The 21,893-nt window shown below is 37.2% G+C and overlaps 2 protein-coding genes across 2 annotated transcripts; both read right to left on the reverse strand.

Annotated features, from left to right (window-relative positions):
• Positions 1–871: 871 nt before the first annotated feature.
• Positions 872–3,922, reverse strand: LOC135196069 (uncharacterized). Its single transcript, XM_064222530.1, has 3 exons — positions 3,898–3,922; positions 2,708–2,818; positions 872–1,222 (listed from the first exon to the last, which is right to left on the reverse strand). The coding sequence occupies exons 1-3, from the start codon at positions 3,920–3,922 to the stop codon at positions 954–956; spliced, it is 405 nt and encodes a 134-aa protein (XP_064078600.1). The 3' UTR covers positions 872–953.
• A 9,918-nt stretch (positions 3,923–13,840) lies between these two features.
• LOC135196070 (uncharacterized) lies at positions 13,841–21,143 on the reverse strand. The gene is made up of 4 exons (XM_064222531.1): positions 21,018–21,143; positions 18,532–18,788; positions 16,360–16,455; positions 13,841–14,380 (listed from the first exon to the last, which is right to left on the reverse strand). Exons 2-4 carry the CDS (start codon positions 18,736–18,738, stop codon positions 14,219–14,221), a joined length of 465 nt encoding a protein of 154 aa, XP_064078601.1. The 5' UTR covers positions 18,739–18,788; positions 21,018–21,143; the 3' UTR covers positions 13,841–14,218.
• Positions 21,144–21,893: the final 750 nt, after the last annotated feature.

The raw sequence follows: 21,893 nt of genomic DNA on the forward strand, positions 1-21,893 counted from the left end.
CTTAGGCTGAATTTGGTTCAGTGTATGTATTCAGCAACCGCATTTCTGAATGAGCAAACACAAATTTGAGATGAAACTTGTGATCAAAATTTATATATCAGTATCTTCGATGAACCGAAGAGCATAGTTTTGTACAATTATAAGATACGTCTATGCCAGTGGTTCTTAACCTGGGGTACCTGTCGGGGTACGAAACCTTAAAACTAAGGGTACGAGACACGATAGCCAGTCCAATGGTACTGTACATTTAATTACCGTATATTTCCTTATGTTTGTATTGTGTTTGTATTGGATGTGCATACGGATCATTCGGAAGATTTTTGCTCTAGAACAGAGGTTCTTGACCCTTTGATGACTCCAGAATACCCCCAGTGAATTGCCCAATATGGTTCCATACCCCCTTTACTTAAGTCCACTTAAGTCCTATTGGTTGAAAACATAACTTAAGATACTTAGTTTAATACATACTTTAGGTATGAATAGCTAGGAACAGAACATACAAAGAAATCAAAAGCATTTACAGTTGTATATAGTTATTTATTTACAAAATGTACCCATTTATTCATTGACACATTAGAATTAAATATATACAAATCCAAAGATCAAGTCCCATACGGCCCATCACGTAGTTCTCATACCCCCAAGGGGTATGGATACCCACTGTTAAGAACCCCTGCTCTATAACACACAACCGCGGAGGAATAGAGGGAAACTCTCGGTTTATTATGATGGTCATGGAAACCTTATTTCTATCTGATAGTTAATTAGAATCCAGTCGGAATTTATCATCGGATTCGACATGATAATGTTTGCGTCGTGTAAAGAGAGAGAGAGAGAGAGAGAGAGAGAGAGAGAGAGAGAGAGAGAGAGAGAGAGAGAGAGACTGGCAGTGTTTTGTTTGTGCAAACTGATCCAAAGCTAGAGTATCCTGTGAATCATATCGAAAAAAGATTTCAGAATTTTGTACTTACAGGAAAAGCTGTTATTGTATTGCAGCCTCGTGTATCGTCTAAACAGGTAAAGCCATTATTTGTGATCATTAGCAGTCCTTGGTACTGAATACACAGCATGTAATCAAGATCTGGAAAAGAGGTGACGGAGGCAAGCCCTGCTATCACGCCATTGTCACAAGAGTGCTGCCAAAATTCTCCAGCGAAGGGCGCGCTTCCCATGCAGGTTGGACAACTGAACTCAAGTTTGATGGCCGTCCTCGCAAACACTTCTGAAATGGGAGACCAAGTCAGGGTTTTTACTCAAGAAATCAAGAAGCTCACGAACGAGAATTACCTCAAAAAAAAAAAAAAAAAAAAAAAAAAAAAAAAAAAAAAAACATTTTCACTGACATCACTCTACCACTCCAGCGCTAGAGGTGGCAAAGGGATAGTACGTGACAAAAGTACTTCTGTGGATCAGAATCATGGGATGTACCAGTCATCGTCTGCCAAAATGCGGATCAAAACCGGTGTGTGCTGATCCACTAAAACGCTTGAGAATTGGTTTATAAACCAAATTTCCAGTGGTCTCCTGGTAGACGGTCGATTCATTTCGCTTACTTTAAACAAAAATAGTACTTGGTTTCACTCTAATGTGTATTTAGACTCTCTCATATTTTAAAAAAATACCTGCGTTAGCTTTATTGGATTGTTATTCTAATTTAGTTGAAGAAAAGCATTACTCAATATAAACTGTAGCTGTTGTCAAGGATATTTTAGTTGCTCGTAAAGCTATAAAGATTTAAGCCCATTAATCTTCTGAAAGATTTTTAATTTCTTTGCCCTAAGATTTTCAAAGGCCTACACTCTACTACTCTTGGGCCAAAAAACGAGTAATAATATGACTGAACTGAAGACGCAAGGCGACTCTGTGTTAGCCTCAGTTAGCAGTTACGTTTTAGTGAGAAAATCAAGGAAAGATGACGGCTGAGCTTTGACGGTGGAAATGGTGAAAGACAGATAACGAATTGACGTGCAATATACGGATGGAGAGAGATGCGAGTCTATCAAACAAAAGGCATTGTTATAGGAAGATAGTACAACTGTCTGACGTAATCTGGGCATTCTTTGAACTTTCCTGAGGTCGAATTCTTGACACTGGGAAAGAAGAGCTTTGTTCCAGAGACGGGGAACAAGGAAACAACGCAATTAAGGATAATATAAAGGAAAGAAAAGCAGCTGATGATACTGGAAGTATTGTGAACATAAAAAAGTATATGCGTCAGTAATATAATTTTAAACTGAGAAATAAAGAACTGTCAGCTGGATTAAACGAGATTATAAGCGAAGTACCCTAAACACTCTTTAGACATTACTTGGTGCTACTTTCTCTTGCTATCTACGCGTCACCTACTTCGAGATGCTAATACTAAACACTGTATGGTAAAGGTAAAGTAGATGGCCCTACGGACATATCGTTTATTAATATAATTTGTCGACCACACAATATAGAAATGGGTGTACATAATACTTTGATCCCCTGAGGGGCTAGTACTAAACAGCGCCGCCAAGGAGCTTCTGCCATGTTTAGTACTAGTAGTAGTACCTCGGAGCAGTTAGTGTTTCATGATTCATCTGGTTGAGCAAGATGCCGGCAGTTGATCATAATTACAAAGAAGTGATCTCTAAAGCTCTGTTCACGAAAGATAAAAATTTTTATTTCTAGATGGTTAAAGTTTATCTAAAGCCCAGTAACGTGAGCAAATGGGTCTTACCTGGTACATAAAGAGCGCAGGAAGCGTCTGCTACAACCACTCGGAGGCTTGAGAGAAGTTGGCATTTTGTCGTAACCATGGCCATCCAGTTGAATCCCAGGCACCCACTAGCTACGAATGATAATAATCTCTGCATTAGACTAAAATTCTCTCTCTCTCTCTCTCTCTCTCTCTCTCTCTCTCTCTCTCTCTCTCTCTCTCTCTCTCTCTCTCTCTCAAAGCACTAGGATTGAAGAAATTAGATTATACCAAATTCAATAAGAATTATTAGAGACAGTTAAAGAGTAATTCACGTTTAAGTTATTTATTTTCTGTATAATTCCCATGATAAACCGCTTTTATGGCAGTTGGCAAGTAAATTATATTAGGTTTCCGTAAGAATTACAAGTGGCTGAAGGAAGCTTAATATTTTTCATATATTTGTTGCGAGAGTAACAGATGTCGTGAGAGGGATTCTGCGTCAGGAAACACATCCTCCGTTAGCCTGAAATTTTACATAGATATTTTTCGCTTTGAGAAATATCTGTTCTCCCTCTGTGCTCTGAGTTCAGTGTTCGCGTCATAAGCTAGTTTATGCACCGACGGGACTTTTAGTATTAAGATTAAAATTAATCCCCAAATTCGAAAGCGTTCAGTCATAAACGATGTGGAAATAGTTTATTCTTTTTTTTTTCTTTCTTTTCTCTTTGGCCCTAATTTCGTAAAGTTATTCTTATACAGAATAATTTTCAAACTACTGTAGATGGTAAACGGGTGAGAATGAGGTTTGTTTCAGTTGTTATTCAATGATTTGTTACTTTATAATTGTGTCTTATTCTATAACTTTCAGTCTAGCCGTGTACTACCATTACAATTAATCTATAAAACATTAGCTTTTAACTCATTAATCCTATTGGCTGTGGAGTTTAAAAACAAGTGCAATCATTAATTATTAACTCATTAACCCTATTGGCTGTGGTGTATAAATGCAAGTGCAAACATTAGTTATCAACTTATTAATCCCATTGGCTGTGGAGTTTAAACTCAAGTGTAAACATTAATCATCAGCTCATTAACCCTCTTGTCTATGGCGTTGAAAGGCAAGTGCAAACATAGTTATCAACTCATTAACCCTATTAGCTGTGGCGTTTAAATGCAAGTTCAAACATTAGTTAATAACTCGTTAATAATACTGACTGTGGGAACCTTACCAGAAGTACAGGCTGCAGCGCACATACTTTTAGACTCGGCCCCTGGGATTGCCAACAGGACTTGGGATCCTCTGGTTCCTGCCTCGCCCAGGAGATAGAGGACTTCCTTGGCCTTCACGGCCGATAGAGTCAACAACATCACCACCGTAGCTGTCAGGATGAAAGTCATCGGACCCATTTTGGAGCTGGGCGGACTATCGTGACGAAACATGTCTCGCAAATGACACTGATGCCTGGGAAGGAAATCTGTGAATCAGTTCGCTCTCGAGCAGCCATTCATCTCTAGAGCAGTGGTTCTTAAGCCGGGGGGCGTTACCAATTTTCAGGGGAGGCGCGAGCCTTAGACCAAAAATAAAAAAATCACTAATTATATTCGTTATGCTCTTAACAACAGTGAGGAAGTAATATTCAGAGGTGTATGGAAAAAAGTGCAAAAGTATCGCCTGGTTAGACTCGTCGGGAATACCATGTTTTGTAATTATTTATCTCCCTCCCTATCCCTCGAACCCCCTTCTCTCTCTCTCTCTCTCTCTCTCTCTCTCTCTTCTCTCTCTCGTCTCTCTCTCTATCTATCTCTCTCTCCTCTCTCCTCTCTCTTATCTTTTTCTTTTAAATCTGGCAGGGAATTTTACTCATAGATGCAAGGGGGGGCGGGGGCGGGGTAGGGGGGTGTCGTGGAGGGAAGGACCAACTTTTAAGAGGGGCCATGGTAATGAAAAGTTTAAGAACCACTGCTTTAGAGAATGTGTGTGTGTGTGTGTGTGTGTGTGTGTGTTTGTGTCCGGCCGAAGAACTCACGGATATCTGCTACTGAACTTCTTCGATCGGAAGCCATTTACGTCAGAATGACACAAACGACCTGAGAACGACACCATTAGGATGTTGTGAATGCTTTCTGACACGTGAGGCAAAAGTAATATTCCTGATGCGTTTTTATTTGGAATCTAAAGCCCGAAAGTCAACGCTGTTAATAATGCACGCTGAACATGCAATTTCGGCCGAAATAGATGACAGAGACACGCTTCCAACGCTATATCGTTTAACGCACTCTCCACTCTACTAAAGATATGGGTACTGTAGTCCTTTCCATTTATCTGAGGATAATCTTTGTCACTAAGAAAAACGAGAAGAGTGAAAATTAAATTGACAAAGTAGAATATTTTTCTCTATTTTTTTTTCTTTTATTAAACTTGGTCTTTCATTGCCTTAGTCGCTAGTATATGAACACCAGAGGAAATTCCTTGAATTCATGGCCAAAATTAGTAATGTCATCTCAGGCTCATCCGCAGATTTCGTCTCAATGGGGGTCTGCCAAATTTTGACTCCTCAGATATTATATATTTCTGCAGGTTACTTCTCTACTGTCGTATTCACAAAGTGAAACTTTATAACAACGATTCCGTGAAGAAAAAAAAATCTCTTTACTGTGAGTCGAAGCCATCTTGTAGATCGAAAGTCTTAATGAATAGCATCTTGACTCCACGTTTCGTGAGGGAAGTCGAGTGGCGTGATCGAGTCGTCCACGGGGCATTTTTTGCATGGAAATATTCGTCATCTGACTTTCAGCGTGTCTGCGTGGCAAAATATCTTGAATAATTCAATTGTCGTCAAACTTGAGCGCATGCGGGGCCTTGTCGTTGGCTCCTCTTTTTTTTTTTTTTTTTTTTTTTTTTTTTGTTTTTTTTTTTTCTTCTTCTTCTTTTTTTTCGAGTTCGAGGATTACCGCTGATTGCCTAGTTGCATTCACAATCGTATCTATTCTAAATACTTGGGTCACTCCAGCTTCATATTCTGGATGAAACAAAGTGTTACAGAAGCCATTTTTGTTTCGGGGAATGAACGAAATTTTTCGGAAAAGAATTGACCATTAGTCACGGTTGATGTTGGCTGGAGAGGATTAAAACCCGGTGGTGACGAATTTATAATATCTTCTAAAAAGAAAAGGAAGAAAAAACGTTTCAAATTCCATTTGGAATTGTTGAAAGTAACTTCTGAATCTTCAGTGACAGTCAAATTCAGGCCATAGAAGTTTAGTCTGGTTGTCAGGTATTCACTCGGCCGTTTGAAATAGCGATCCAGTATAGCGTCTTTTGACTATACTCCTTCGATGGGATATTTTTCAGAAATGCCCTCCTTACCATTCCAGACGCAACTGCATAACACCATTGCATATTCCGATAGTCTTCACAAAATATTCGCTTATATACAAGGCTATAAAATTATACTTGAGTAGAACAAGCCTTTGTTAGTATGCCAGTTTGTTTTTCAGTCTCTCCTTCTAAACTGCAGTGTTTCCCAATCTTTTCGAAATAATTACCTCAAAATTCAGTTTCGCAGTTATCAATTACCCCCATTGAATACGTGTATACCCAGTCATATCGGATTTTTTTATAATTTATTTTTTTTTCCGTCACCTGATGAACTGCATGGGTCATATAGCCGATCAGAACATCCATTACCCCAAGAATTTGGGTCCATTACACCACTGAGGTGATTTACCCCGAGGTTGGGAAACTGCTCAATAGGGCAAGTAACAGGCAATGGGAAGACTCTATGTTAACTAACTTTTCTTTTTCATCACCTTTGCACCCAAACGTCAAATTTCATGTCCTCACTTCATCTTTCAATAACTTACATCTTTTCCTGTTCCTCGTTGGACAAGTGGTTCACGTGCTCGCCTACCGATTCGGTAGTCCCGATTTCGATTCCCCGTTCTGGCAACGTGGAATCAGAGGAATTTGTTTCTGGTGATCAGAACTAAATCTCTCGATTTAATGTGGTTCGGATCCCGCAATAAGTTGTAGGTCCCGTTGTAGGTAATCAATTGGTTCCTAGCCATGTAAAAATATCTAATCTTTCGGGCCAGCCCCAGGAGAGCTGTTAATCAACTCAGTGGTCTGGTTAAACTAAGATAGACTTAACTTTTTATTTCTGCATCTTTTCTTCAGTCTTCATAAGTCGAAATTTTAACGGAAAGTGTTTTTAGATTCTTCCTCATGGAGGTTCCTTCCACTGAGAAACTGTACTTTGACTTTTGGTACCAGGATGAATTGTTTAAGGATGAAACTGCATTTTGACTTCTAATAGCAGGATGGATAGTTCAAGGATATGCTCGTCGAGGGACATATGAATATCTTCCTGTTTCAAGTCCTTATGAATACCCATGCCTCAGGATCATGAAAATTTTGTTGTAGGCATCTTCAATATAAGGCTTATTTTGGCACATTCCCCAAAAATAATGCGGCTCTCAAAAGAAGCTGTCTTGACCTGATCGTATTTAGAATCTATCATCTTATTCATCGCTAGTTAACTTTGTCGCAAAATTGTTATTGATTTGTTATTATTGGTCATTCACTTCGTCTTTTGCGAGATTTAATACGTTTACTAGTCCATCTGGTGAAGTCAACAGGGATGACAAACATACCGTTAATAATGCGGAGGAACAAAATGATAAATTTTTCGTGTTATTTGATCACTAAAGTAAGATTTCCTTTGTCACAGTTATTAGACATCTGGCCCTTTTTCCATTTTCCAGTTGTGTTCTTAACAAACTCATTGGGAAAATTTCTTCTTCTTTTTTTTAACAAAACCAGCCTCTTCTCATGCTATTTGTCTCTTTTTGTGTGGGTTTGATAATCTGATAAATCGTATGGAGCTAAGTTGTTGATTTGGAAATCCATATGCATGATTATGTCATTTCCCTTATCAATCAGTCATTCACATAATATTAACGTCCATTAATATTACCGCATCAGTATTTCAGTCAGTGAATCGCCTTCCAATTTAAACTTCTCATGACACACACACACACACACACACACACACACACACACACACACAGCTTAATTGTTTGCACAGTATCGAGAAAGTTACCAAGGCGAGAAAATGAAGGCAGCTCCGGACAATATGATTACCAAATTCGGCAGCAGAAGGTTCAAAACCGAGCCGATCTTACCAAGCAGCTACTAAGAGGAAAGGCACCACGAAAACTGAATTCTGAGACGCGACTGTCAGTTGCTCACGCGGTTAAGTGGCGGCCAAGTAAATTGCACTAAATTATTCAGGAGGCTGCCGTTTTTCTTTTGTCATATCCAAATGGATCATACAAATTTGTGGTGGTGAATTATTAATGCATACATGTGGACACCATTTTAAAAGTGCGGAAGCAAAAATGTTGATAAATAGAGCACGAAAGACTGTCTCGTGGCTAATTTTTGTAACTAGTATGAATTCTGCGGTACATGGAGAACCTCTATCTATATATCTATCTATCTAACTATCTATTTATCTATCTATCTACTATTTTATCTATCTATTATATATATATATATATATATATATATATATATATATATGTGTGTGTGTGTGTGTGTACGTATTACTTCCAGAACAAAGCAATATTTGTTAAAGAACATCAGACTAAAACGTATTGAGTAACACGTGCCTTCTCCAATGCCTGATAATTTCAGAATTTTTATATTAAATTGTCGTCAAATTCACAACATACAGTTGTTGTTTTTTTCGTTGTTTTTTATATATAATGGATATACATAATATATACATACATATGTGTGTGTATATACATACAGTGTATATATATTGTAAATATATATATATATATATATATATATATATATATATATACATAGATATAGTGTACATATATGCTATGCCTTACTATCATAGTCTGAATATGAGGTCCTGCAGTAATATTAAACAGACTTAATTCCAAAATATGTTTATTTCTGCAACCACTATGGATTTGGTCCCTGAAATAAGAATTTATACACAAGCTAAGTACTGATGAAAAAGGAAAACTATCACATAAAAAACACAAATACATAAACGCACAGATAAAACATTATTCATGTCAGTTATAACAAAGGTTCACGTTGCTGGGAACTTTTCCTTTCTGAAAATGAGTTTAGCTCATCTAGTGGTATATTGTCTTGTTTTTCATCCAACTCGATGTTTTGGCGATGTCGTCGTTGGTAGGTACACCGAAGGTCTTTGAGATATAATCACAGTATATTTGAAGGACCTTGGGTACACCAATTTTCTCTCTGTTCTGAGATCTTCAGTAATCCTTGCGTTGCTTGGAAACGTCTTGTGCGAAGAAATGCTTCAACTTTACTTTGTATGAACCTGTCACGACATATATATATATATTAGCAAATTCTTAGAAAATCTGTCTTGACTTTGGCTCCAAAGCCGTTGAATGTATGAACTATAATTGCTCCCCCCCCCCCCTTCTAATTCCAGTGAGTGCCCCACAAGCCCCCGACGTAATGAGAACGAGAAAAGCGCTGCAATTAACTCTTCCTCAGAAGGAACTGAAGAAAAGTTAGCCTGAGCTCTTGGAGGCTTTACTTTGGTAAATTGTGATCGCGGACTCACGTAAACCAGACTGAAACTTTCGTGACGAATCGAACGAATATTCACAGAAATCCATAACGATATAGAAATACTTTGCCAAAAAAATTAAAAGTGCAAAGGTAAATAAATGTATATTCAAAGACGAATGATTAAGTTAAGTATCGGATACAGTATTATACATACGTACGTATATATGTATATATGTATATATATACATATATATATATGTGTATATATATATATATAGTATGTATATAGACATGGTATATACATATATATATATATATATATATGATATATATATATATATATATATATAATATATATATGATATATATGTCATATAAATATATATATATGTATATATATATATTACATATATATGTATATAGCATATATATATATATATTATATATATATATATGTGTATTATATTGTATACATATATATATATATGTATATATATGTTCCTATATATATATATATATAATATATGTATATATCTGTCTATATATAATATATATGTATATATATATATATATATATATATGTATATATTATGTCTATATACATATATATATATATATATATATATATATATATATATATATATCATATATATATTCCTGTATCAGATACTTATCTTGCCATCGCAAGGAAAAAATATGAGATATACTTTCTTAACAGTTCAAGAGATGAAATACAGAAATGCAAGGAGTATTATATAACACTAGAAAAAAAATGAGATTGTACCCAGATGCACTAAATATAACTGATGTACAAAATATACAAATGAACGAAATGTATCCTATAAACAAAATTTATCCACGGTACCGACTGGCCAGAATGTACAAAATGTAGACTGCGAAATTGACCCAGTGAAATAAATGTACCTACTGTGGTATGCTGAGTACTCCAGGTGTACAAAATATACCTATGGAAATAGTACTTTTTTCGTGCATTTTGTCAACAACTTGTTTACATATTGTATTTATGTGGACCTCGAGAAGTTCGTGATGATTACTGATATTTAGGCTGTATGGTAGTTAGCCCTGGGTCCCCTCCTTTTCCATGTAATCAGGACCCGAAGAAAAAACCATGGATTTTCACCTTAGAAATTATAAAGTTCTTTGTTAAAACAAGAACTTTTTTTTCATCAAAGGAGTAGATGGATAGGAAATTATTTCATTCGTAATTTTCTATGTACAGAGAGTTCGTGGTTGAGATTTTATTGAATGACAAGGACCTTTAAAAATGTCAGGTTATAGCTAATAATAATAATAATACTAATAATAATAATAATAATAATAATAATAATAATAATAATAATAATAACACAAACAGGGAGAACAGTGCAGAAAGACGAGAACGAGGGAAATATAGCAAGTAACTAGAGACCTATCGCTTGCCTACCAGTAATGTGGAAGTTACTAACAGGTATCATCAGTGAAAGGTTATACAACCACATAGAAGATACAAACACCATTCACCACCAACAGAAAGGCCACAGAAGGAAGTGTAGGGGCACAAAAAACCAACTCCTGATAGTAAAAATGGTAATGAAGAACAGTAAGAGAAGGAAAACCAACCTAAGCATGGCATGGTTTGACTACAAGAAAGCCTTCAACATGATACCACACACGTGGCTAATGGAATGCCTGAAAACATATGGGGCAGAGGAAAACTCCATCACTTTCCTCAAAAATACAATGCGCCACTGGAATAGAAAACTTAAAAGCTCTGGGACAAAACTAGCAGAGGTTAACATCAGGAGAGGAATCTTTCATGGCTACTCACTGCCCCACTACTCTTCGTAGTAAACAAGATTCCCATGGCAAAAGTACTGTAGAAAATGGATGCTGGGTATCAACTCAAAAGAGGAGGCAACAGGATTAGCCATCTGATGTTCATGGACGACACCAAGCTATATGGCAAGAGCATCAAGGAAATAGATACCCTAATCAAACTAATAGGATTGTATCTGGGAACATCAGGAATAGAAAATGTGCCTTGGTCAACATACGAAAAGGCAGTGACAAGAACTGAAGGGATAAAGCTACCAGATGGGAATAGCATCAAACACATAGATGAGTTAGGATACAAATACCTAGAAATAATAGAAGGAGAGTATATAGAACACCATGAGATGAAGGACACAACCAGGAAAGAATATATGCAGAGACTTAAGACGATATAATGGAAGCAGGAATAGTGGAGTGGACAAAGTCTGAAGTCCTCAGCATAGACCAAAAAACGAGGAAATGCCTGACAATTCACAAAGTACTACACCCAAGAGCAAATACACACAGACTGTACGTAACACGAATGGAAGGAGGGAAAGGACTACTAAGCATAGAGGAATACGGCAACATCGAGAACAGAGCATTAGGGTAATATCTGAAACCAGTGAAGACTAGTGGTTAAGGAGTACATGGGAAGAAATACTGATAAAAGTAGACGAAGATCCAGAAACATGCAGAGGCAGGAGAATGACAAACACAACGGAGGAATGGCACAACAAACCAATGCACGGACAGTACGAGACAGTCGAAAGAACTGGCCAGCGATTAAACATGGCAATGGCTGTAGAGGGTGACATCAATAAGTAAACAGAAGGAATGCCAACAGCGGCACAAGATTAGTCCCTAAGAACCAGATATGTTCAATGAACGACAGATGGAAATAACATCTCGTCCATATGCAGGAAGTGCAATATGAAAAAGAGAAACCATAAACCACATAGCAAGCGAATCCGGGCACTTGCACAGAACCAATACAAAAAGAGACATGATTCAGTAGCAAAAGTCCTCCACCAGAGCCTGTGCAAGAAACGCCAGCTACCTTGCAGTAATAAGTGGTATGAAAAACAACCTGAGTGAGTGACAGAAAACGATCGGGCAAAGATCCTCTGGGACTATGGTATCAGAACAGACTGGGTGATACGTGCCAATAGACCAGACGTGATATTGATTGACAAAATCAAGGAGAAAGCATCTCTCATTGAGGTCGCAATACCATGGGACACCAGAGTAGCTGAGAAAGAAAAAAATTAGAAGTATCAAGACCTGAAAATAGGAATAAGAAGGATATGGGATATGCCAGTGGAAATTATATTCATAATTATGGGAGCTAGCACGATCCGACGATACCTGAAAAGGAGCCTGGAAAACCTAGATGCTGAAGTAGCTCCAGGACTCATGCAGAAGAGCATGCTACTAGAAACAGCACATGTAGTAAGAAAAGTGATGTACTTCTAAGGAGGCAGGATGCAACCCGGAACCCCACAATATAAAAACCAAAAAATAAACAAAATAAAAAATAATAATAATAACAATAATACATATAATAAAAATAATAATTATAATATAATAATAATAATAATAATAATAATAATTAAATAGATTATTAGAATTAATAATAATAATAATAATAATAATAATAATAATAATAATAATATTCTTATGAATGAATTTAATACAAAGTCATTTAAATTCTTCTTATTACTCCCTTTTGTTTAATGTTCATATCTGCCAAAAATTGGCCGATCTTCATAATAAGTGAATAATGGAAATGCAGGATTTCTCGATTCTTTCCATTTTTTAATCGTATACATTTGGGCTGTGCATCCCCCCCTTGATCAATCACCGGTAAAAGAATTTTAAAAAAACAGCTCACATGCCGACAACGGCTGAGTTTAGATTTACTTAAGTCTCCGCCAGAAATGTATGCGAACTCAGTTTACGTAAGTCTCCCTTACGATTAAATTCTCGGTCGCGCGGTACAGAAAACGAGCTTGCGTTGTATGACTCAGTTAATTACGATAAGTAGTCCTTCGAGCCTGTAACATTGTCCCGAACTACAGAGTTAACAGTTGAAATGCGGAGCGTGCAGTTACGGTGAAGTTTACATCAGTACCAGATGGAAAGGTTACAATTATAGTATTTTGAACTTTGAAATATCATTTTCCAATGTTTTCATGTGAGCTATAAACGTTTCAACTAACCTAACCTAACCTAAGGTAAGTGCATGCTATTGATTTAAAAATATTCCATAAACATGAATTAATCTGAACGAGAGGTTCTTACTCGTTTTGCGTGAGCACCTCCCCCCCCAAAAAAAAAAAAAAAAATTAAATATTGTCCTATGTTCTAAACCGTTTATTGGGGACCACAGTAAACGTTCCAACATACTTGATATTTTTAGTTCAACATATAATAACTGTTAAAGTGAAATAATAATGATGGAATATCTCACGCACAGAGACTCTGGGGCATTTAGGAGTTCTTTCAGGGGCGTCATTTCAGATTTTTGTTGTGGTGGGGGGGGGGGGGGGTGAAAGACGGTTTGGCGAGCGAAGCGAGCCTATTCATCTGGTTTTTTTTTATTATTATTTTGAGCTATTTTATGGTATTTTTTAAGCCACATGAGCAAGGTTACAGCAAAAATTATATAGTACTCCCACTACTGTTTGTTCATCTCTCATCATCACTGGTAGCAATTATATTAGACATACAAGGATCAAGAAACGCAATATTTCCGATAAATTTCATATATTTATGATTGCACTTTTAAAAAGAAAACATGCTGTTACTTCTTGGGGCTTGTGAGAGGGGGGCAACTTGAGTCTTGAAGGGGCAGTTCCCCCCGAATGACGTCCCTGAGTTCTTTAGCACCAAATATCCTGCAGAACGAGCTGAACCTATTTTTTTTCTATTGGAGTGTTGACATCGCTAATTTAAATACATCTGATCTAGACCTATTACATTTACGTGCATAAAAATGCAGACACATTTCTAAAAAAGAAAATGTGACACTTAGGAAACATTTCCTTAATCTGTTAATTTCTGTGAATATTATTGAACACAATGTCCTGTACTTGTATACTGTGACAACAACAATGAGATTAGGTATATTCTAAGCATCTGCCTGGTCAACGTGAGAGCCCTTAGTATATGAGGCAACAGGTGACGAAAGCCCTGACGGTGGCAGTGGCGTAGAGTGCCTGTGCCACCATGTGAGGAGGACAGAGGAGCATCTTCAAGGGCCTTCTGACGTCGCTAACGTACCGGTAAGTTTCTGTGGCGTTTAGGCACCTAGTCAAGTCAACCTATAGTTAATGGGCGGGAAGCAAAGGGAAAAGAGTTAGATAATACAACTTGTCCAAAATACATAAAAAAAAAAATAAAAAAAAATCAGTAGCAATAGCTACAGCAGGGGCGTGCCCAATTTGGGGGCCTGGTGCTTGAGACCCTGCCCTTTATCTTCTTCATAGCTAAGGTGCCCTTTTTGTCAGAAATAAAATTAATTTCAGTTTGGTTGAGTTAAAACAAAAAAAAAATTTTCAACAGGGTTAGGTTTTTACTACTAAAAATATCTTGAAAATTTTACAAGGGAAACAGGTCGTGTTAACGGAATTAATGTTGATAAATCTGCTTTTCTGCAATAAAATTAATTGAATGGATTTTAAGACTTGTCACATTATCCTTTCACATTATCCTTTCCACATTTCTTCTCTTTATATATATCTTTAGTATATATGATTATTAGCATAGTAGAACATGGGAGATTTCATTTTAAAAAGACCAAGGGAATACCCATTTTTCCACTTGAGCCCATGAGGCACCCCTGAAAGTCTGTGCACGCCCTGAACTACAGTGCATTTGATAAATGTACGTTAATAATAGAATTTCAGAGCCGAAGAGCAATTTCAAAGGACTCCGTAGTAATGAGTCCTTGTCGGTCGTTATCAGGTTTTTCATTTACTTTTTGTTATAGAATTTATTTGAGTTATTTATTTACTTTTTGTTTATTAGTTATGGTATGATATGTACATTTGTAGTAATTTATTTACTTTTATTAGTTATGGTAGTAAATTCATTACTTTTTATTAGATTAAGTAAGGTTAATTCATTTACTTTTTATTAGATTAAGGTAGTAATTCATTTACTTTTTATTAGATTAAGGTAGTAATTCATTTACTTTTTACTAGATTATGGTAGTAATTCATTTACTTTTTATTAGGTTATGGTAGTAATTTATTTACTTTGTTATTAGAATTAGGTTAGGTAATTCATTTACCTTTTTTATTATGGATTAATTTGGTAGGGTAATTCCATTTACTTGTTATTAGAATTATGGTAGTAATTCATTTACTTTTTTATTAAGATTATTGGTAGTAAATTCAATTTACATTGGTTATTCAGATTATGGGTAGTAATTCATTATTTAAATTTTGGATCTTATTAGATTATGGTATAAATTCATTTACTTTTATTAGATTATGGAGTAATTTCATTTAGTTTTTATTAGGTTATTGGTTTTAGTAATTTATTTACTTTTTATCCTTAGATTATGGTTAGTAATTCAATTTACTTTTTATTAGATTAATGGTAAGTAATTCATTTACTTTTTATTAAGGATTAATTGTTAAGGTAATTCATTTTACTTATTTTTTTATGATTTTATGTGTAGTTAATTCATTTACTTTTTTTATTAAGATTTTATGGTAAGTTATTTATTTACTTGTTAATTAGGATTAATGGTTAGGTATTCATTTACTTTTATTAAGGATTAATTGGTAGTAATTATTTCCACTTTTTTTTATTTTAAGATTTAATGGTAGTAATTCATTTACTTTTTATTAGATTATGATAGTCATTCATTTACTTTTTATTAGATTATGGTAGTCATTCATTTACTTTTTATTAGATTATGGTATAATTCATTATATAGTAAATTCAGTAACCGAAAGTTTGATTGTTTTCTTAAAGGAGGCGTGCAAAACATTGGGAGATAAAATCTTGACATTCATTGCAGAAAGAAATTTTCAAACATTTATAGATGCGTATAAAAAGCTTCTTCAGGCCAAGGTGCAGGGGCGGTGTTGATCCTTCATACTTCTTGAATTTCTTGGACTCAATAACTTGCTGAGCACGATAACCTAAAGAAAGCTGTCTCTTGCTGCAGTGAGTGTTATTTCAGACCCATCTCGCCTCCTGAAACACTACTTAACCTTTCATTGAAAAGTGGTGTCCAGACGCGGGTGCAATCACCAGCACAGGCAAACAAAAGCATCTTACAACTCACCTTTTGATTGGACATGATAATGCGACAGGGATAGGCGAGAGAGGTGGCCGGATTGTAATACTGCTCGTTGCCCCACAAACTGTCAATCACCGTGCTCTGTGGAAAGCAGAGCAGATATGCTGAGGAAACATATTAATATTCATGGTTGGAGATTCAGACAAAAATTTATATTTCTGTTAGGTAATGAGGCCAGTGCGTCATTATTTCAAGGTTCACAATACAATCAAACAAAAAGGAACATTTTTCCTTTATCATCCATTCATTCATTCATCGTATATGGCAATTAGAGTAATTGGCCTGCACATTGAGTTATTCTTCGACCAGGCAGAGACAAACAGCTGGTGGCTTCGGTTAATTATTACATTTCTTTCTTACCCTTAAAATAGTTTTTTCCTCTTGAGTTTCTCGAGAAAAATATGTACATTTTAACCTCAGGGTAAAAGGGCAAATAAATTTTGGCTTTACTGATGCGTTTACTAAATAAAATAAGGAAATATATACTATTATGATTATAATGCGTTTATCATAATAATTTACCGATCGCGCCTCTGCTTTCATGTGCTCAAAATCAATCCTTGACCCACTTCGATTGTAGTAAGCGCATGTCTTCAATTTCTGACGTTATTCTTATATTGACTGATATTAGTTGTCGTTTTGTGATCTGTTTTGTTGATATTGGACGTTCAGAGTCTTAACAAAAACGTCTTGTTTGAGGATTTGAGCTGCTGACCAGTGAAATACCGGGCCATCACTCTATCCGCTAAATCACAGAAGACTTTGCACAGGAATCGGAAGCAGATGTGCAACTGTGTTACCTTTGAATCATCGCAGGTGACCCTGCGGCATCAACTAAGGTTTCCATACCCCCTAGCGGTGAGTGGACAGAGTTAACCTTCCTCAGTGGTCTGGGGTACAGAGTCACCTGGGAACAGAGGCCAACACGTGTACCATCCATTCAACCTCTAAGGGTGCGTTCACACGGTCGAACAACGTCCGACGGGCAAACATTGTTACCAATTAACAATTGCTTACCAGATATACAACTTCAACTGGTACCACAGTTTGTTGCCAGATCTACTTCCCTTGTTTCAACGCTTTTGACGTCACCCTGCTTCGCCTTTGATATGGCAACAATGTTTGTCCGTCGGGCATTGTTCGACCGTGTGAACGCACCTTAAGGGAAGACATCACAAACAGCTGCATGTGCTTAAAATTACAGTGGAAAAGTTAAGTCTATTTTAGTTTAACCAGACCACTGATTAACAGCTCTCCTAGGGCTGGCCTGAAGGATTAGATATTTTAACGTGGCTAGAAACCAATTGGTTGCCTAGCAACGGGCCCTACAGCTTATTGTGGGATCCGAACCACATTATATCGATAAATGAATTGCTAATCACCAGAAATAAATTCCTCTGAATCCACGTTGCCAGAGCGGGGAATTGGACTCGGGACTACAGAATCTGTAGGCGAGCATGTTGACCGCTCGTCCAACGAGGAACTAATTACAGTGGACCCACAGCCCACTATGATTACAAGTGTAACTGGTTCCTTTCCTTTCATACCCTCTATGGTCAAGTGGACAGGGCATTGACCTGGTATTTCACTTTTGCTAGCTATTCAGATCACCAAGGAGGTTACTATTAGGAGCTATTTTCAGGCAATAATATGTGTCATACCTTAGGCCCAACGGAAAGATTAGTAAGTGCGTACACTCACTGTTATCGGGGTGGGGAGGGGGTGTTGAAACCGCAGTCAGAGGTAAAAATGGTGTCCCTTACAAAGAGTCGAGGCACGCTTAGGTCCCTTTCTGTTTCCTCTATTTTTTGCCTTTTACGACTGAAGGGAGACACCGGTAAACTCATGTTACACTGGTCCTAAGTTCGAAGTCCCCTGGTGAGGAGGCTGTCTTTAGCAAATATTTTCAGATGACCGTCAAAAAAACATGTTCATCAGGCCCCATACACTGAACGATTGTCTGAACGGCTGTCTGAATGATTGTCGATATCGACCCACACACACACTAATCAGACAGTATGAACGATCTCTACACCGATTTCAGTCTGAACAAAGATTTTGTCTGGAGAAGACCATACGCAGTGTTTTTGCGAACGATACAGACAGCCGTCTAGAAAACCGTTCAGTGTATGGGGGCCTTTAGAATTCTCTACTTACATTAATAACGCCTAATGTATTGCAAGATCTTGCGTTGTACTTGGCCGCGTAGCCATTGGTGGGAGTCATCAACATCCCCGGCACCTGAATGCACAGCATGTAATCGAGGTCTGGAAAAGCGGTGTGGGAGGCAATCCCAACAGTGACATCATTTGTGTCGCACCTGTGGGACCACCGGTATATAGCCGACGGTGCGACCGGTGACATGCACGTAGGACAACTGTACTCTAGTTTGATGGCCGTCAGCTTCAGTATGTCTGGAATGAAAGACCAAAGTTACTGAGATGGAACGGTAAAAATAATAATAATAGCAATAATAATTCTATCCAAAAATTACAGCAGAATTCCACGATTATTTAATCCAAATATATTTTTTCTTCATTGCAACATTCTCGGCCTGAATCTGCATTGGCTTGAATAAATGTCTCTAGATTTACGTTAAATGGTGCATATATATATATATATATATATATATATATATATAATATATATATATATATATATATATAACAGTATATACTCCTTATTTGATTTAATAAGCGCATCATTTCGACCAAAACTTAAGCCGTCCTCAGAACTTTTATTTGCCTTTCTACCCTGAGGGTAATTACACTAGACACATTACCCTCAAGAAAAGAGCAGGAATATATTTTCATATCTAATATTGTATAAATCAAAACGTTGCGGTGTTAAAAGATCACCACAATTTTAACTGAAAGCATTTGCTTCTGTGTCCTTTTCCTTTATTCTCTTTACTGCAAACTGCGCTTCTCTTTCTTGGCAAAGATAAAAACTATCATCAAAGAAACAGGCATGTGGGTGTTTTTGATGATAGTTTTTGCAAAAAGCATAGATAAGGCCGAGCTCTTAGAAGAGATTTACTGCATCAGTGATATTTTGCACCAAAGCATACACAGGCCTAACCCTTAGGAGGTATGTACATCAGGGCAGTTTACAAAAAAAAGCATGCATAGGTCCAAGGTTTATAGACCTTGCATAGGCCTAACCCTTAGGAAGTATATACATCAGGACATTTTTTTTTTAAAAAGCATACATAGGTCCAAGGTTTATAGACCTTGCGTAGGTCTAACCCTTAGGAGGTATGTACATCAGTACAGTTTGCAAAAAAAAAGCATACATAGGTCCAAGGTTTATAGACCTTGCATAGGCCTAACCTTTAGGAAGTATATACATCAGGACAGTTTAAAAAAAAAGCATACATAGGTCCAAGGTTTATAGACCTTGCATAGGCCTAACCCTTAGGAAGTATATACATCAGGACAGTTTTTTTTTTTAAGCATACATAGGTCGAAGGTTTATAGACCTTGCATAGGTCTAATCCTTAGGTTGTATGTACATCAGGACAGTTTGCAAAAAAAAGCATACATAGGTCCAAGGTCTATAAACCTTGCATAGGCCTAACCCTTAGGAAGTATATATATCAGGACAGTTTAAAAAAAAAAAGCATACATAGGTCCAAGGTCTATAGACCTTGCATAGGCCTAACCCTTAGGAGGTATGTACATCAGGGCAGTTTTCAAAAAAAAGCATACATAGGCCCAAGGTTTATAGACCTTGCATAGGCCTAACCCTTAGGAGGTATGTACATCAGGACAGTTTAAAAAAAAAAAAAGCATACATAGGTCCAAGGTCTATAGACCTTGCATAGGCCTAACCCTTAGGAGGTATGTACATCAGGACAGTTTGCAAAAAAACCATACATAGGTCCAAGGTCTATAGACCTTGCATAGGCCTAACCCTTAGGAAGTATATATATCAGGACAGTTTAAAAAAAAAAAGCATACATAGGTCCAAGGTCTATAGACCTTACATAGACCTAACCCTTAGGAGGTATGTACATCAGGACAGTTTTAAAAAAAAAGCATACATAGGTCCAAGGTTTATAGACCTTGCATAGGCCTAACCCTTAGGAAGTATGTACATCAGGACAGTTTAAAAAAAAAAAAGCATACATAGGTCCAAGGTTTATTGACCTGGCATAGGCCTAACCCTTAGGGGGTATGTACATCAGGACAGTTTGCAAATAAAAGGCATACATAGGTCCAAGGTCTATAGACCTTGCATAGGTCTAACCCTTAGGAAGTATATACATCGGAACAGTTTGCAAAAAAAAAGCATACATAGGTCCAAGGTCTATAGACCTTGCATAGGCCTAACCCTTAGGTGGTATTTACATCAGGACAGTTTTTTAAAAAAAAGCATACATAGGTCCAAGGTTTATAGACTTTGCATAGGCCTAACCCTTGGGAGATATATACATCAATGACAGTTTGCAAAAAAAAAAAAATAATAAATAAAGCAAAGGCATTAATAACCCTTAAGGGATATATACTACATGAGTGATAGTTTGCACAAAAGCATGCATAAGCCTGAGGCTCAGGAGATAAGTAAATTCTGAAATTCATTTGGGCAAAATGTGTGTACATAGATCATAGACCTAATCTTCAACAGATACGTATACATACCTGACGACGCTAAATGATAAATATGGGGAAGTAGCCTCTTAAGAAGTGGAAAATATGCAATGGTCACTACTTTACTTCTAGGTGATTTTCAGAATTGTGAGAACGTTGATCTCTTGTGCGAAAGCGACTTACCTGGAACATAGAGATCACAGGAAGCGTCAGATGTCACCAGTCGGAAGCTTGAGAGAAGTTCACATTTTTGGGCAGCTTTGGGCATCCAGTTAAATCCCAGGCAACCAGATGCTACAATTAAAAGCAATTAGAGCACATAATGGTGTTTGGTCTCTCTCTCTCTCTCTCTCTCTCTCTATAACGTATGTTTAAATGTCTGTAGCTGCTTCGTCTGATACGGTTAAGAATTCAGTAATCACATTCTTATTGAAATGGAGAAAGCTGAGCCAAATATGGACAGGTGTCTAACCTCTTTGCAAAATCTAATAATCTGTCTATGATAATATCCGAGAGGAACCTAATCTTCCCCCCCCCCCCCCTGGGTGGGGTAAGTAGGAGAAGGGGAGGATAGGGGAGACATCCATCCTCCTCCCACAAACCTGTTTGTCCGCCCCAGGTTTGGGCGGGTTAGGTAGGGGATCGAGAGGGTAAGGGAGATATCCATCCTCCTCCTGCAAACCTGTTTGTCCGCCCTGGCTTTGGGTGGGGTAGGTAGAGGAACGGGAGGATAGATGAAACATCCATCCTCCTCCTCCAGCAAATCTGTTTGTTCACCCGGGTGGAGGCGGGGTAGGTATGGGATCGGGCGGGTAAGGGAGACAGCAGCCCCGGGTTCAAACACGTGTAGCAAGGTGCCAACAAGCTCGTAAGTAAATATTTTAGTACACGCCATTCGTAGTCCTGTTACGTTCACTGCGAAAAACC

This window comes from Macrobrachium nipponense, chromosome 17 (assembly GCF_015104395.2).
Source record: "Macrobrachium nipponense isolate FS-2020 chromosome 17, ASM1510439v2, whole genome shotgun sequence".
Classification (NCBI taxonomy): domain Eukaryota; kingdom Metazoa; phylum Arthropoda; class Malacostraca; order Decapoda; family Palaemonidae; genus Macrobrachium; species Macrobrachium nipponense.

Bases quoted from the DNA above. Each gene is read 5' to 3' on its own strand.
- LOC135196070 (XM_064222531.1), bottom strand. From the start codon at position 18,738: ATGTCACCGGTCGCACCGTCGGCTATATACCGGTGGTCCCACAGGTGC. The intron at 16,456-18,531 runs GTAAGTAGAGAA...TGCTTTCCACAG, and splicing joins ATACATTAGGCGTTATTAAT to AGCACGGTGATTGACAGTTT. The intron at 14,381-16,359 runs GTGAGTTGTAAG...CATTAACTATAG, and splicing joins TTATCATGTCCAATCAAAAG to GTTGACTTGACTAGGTGCCT.
- LOC135196069 (XM_064222530.1), bottom strand. From the start codon at position 3,922: ATGTGCGCTGCAGCCTGTACTTCTG. The intron at 2,819-3,897 runs GTAAGGTTCCCA...TATCATTCGTAG, and splicing joins CGCTGCAGCCTGTACTTCTG to CTAGTGGGTGCCTGGGATTC. The intron at 1,223-2,707 runs GTAAGACCCATT...CTCCCATTTCAG, and splicing joins CTGCGCTCTTTATGTACCAG to AAGTGTTTGCGAGGACGGCC.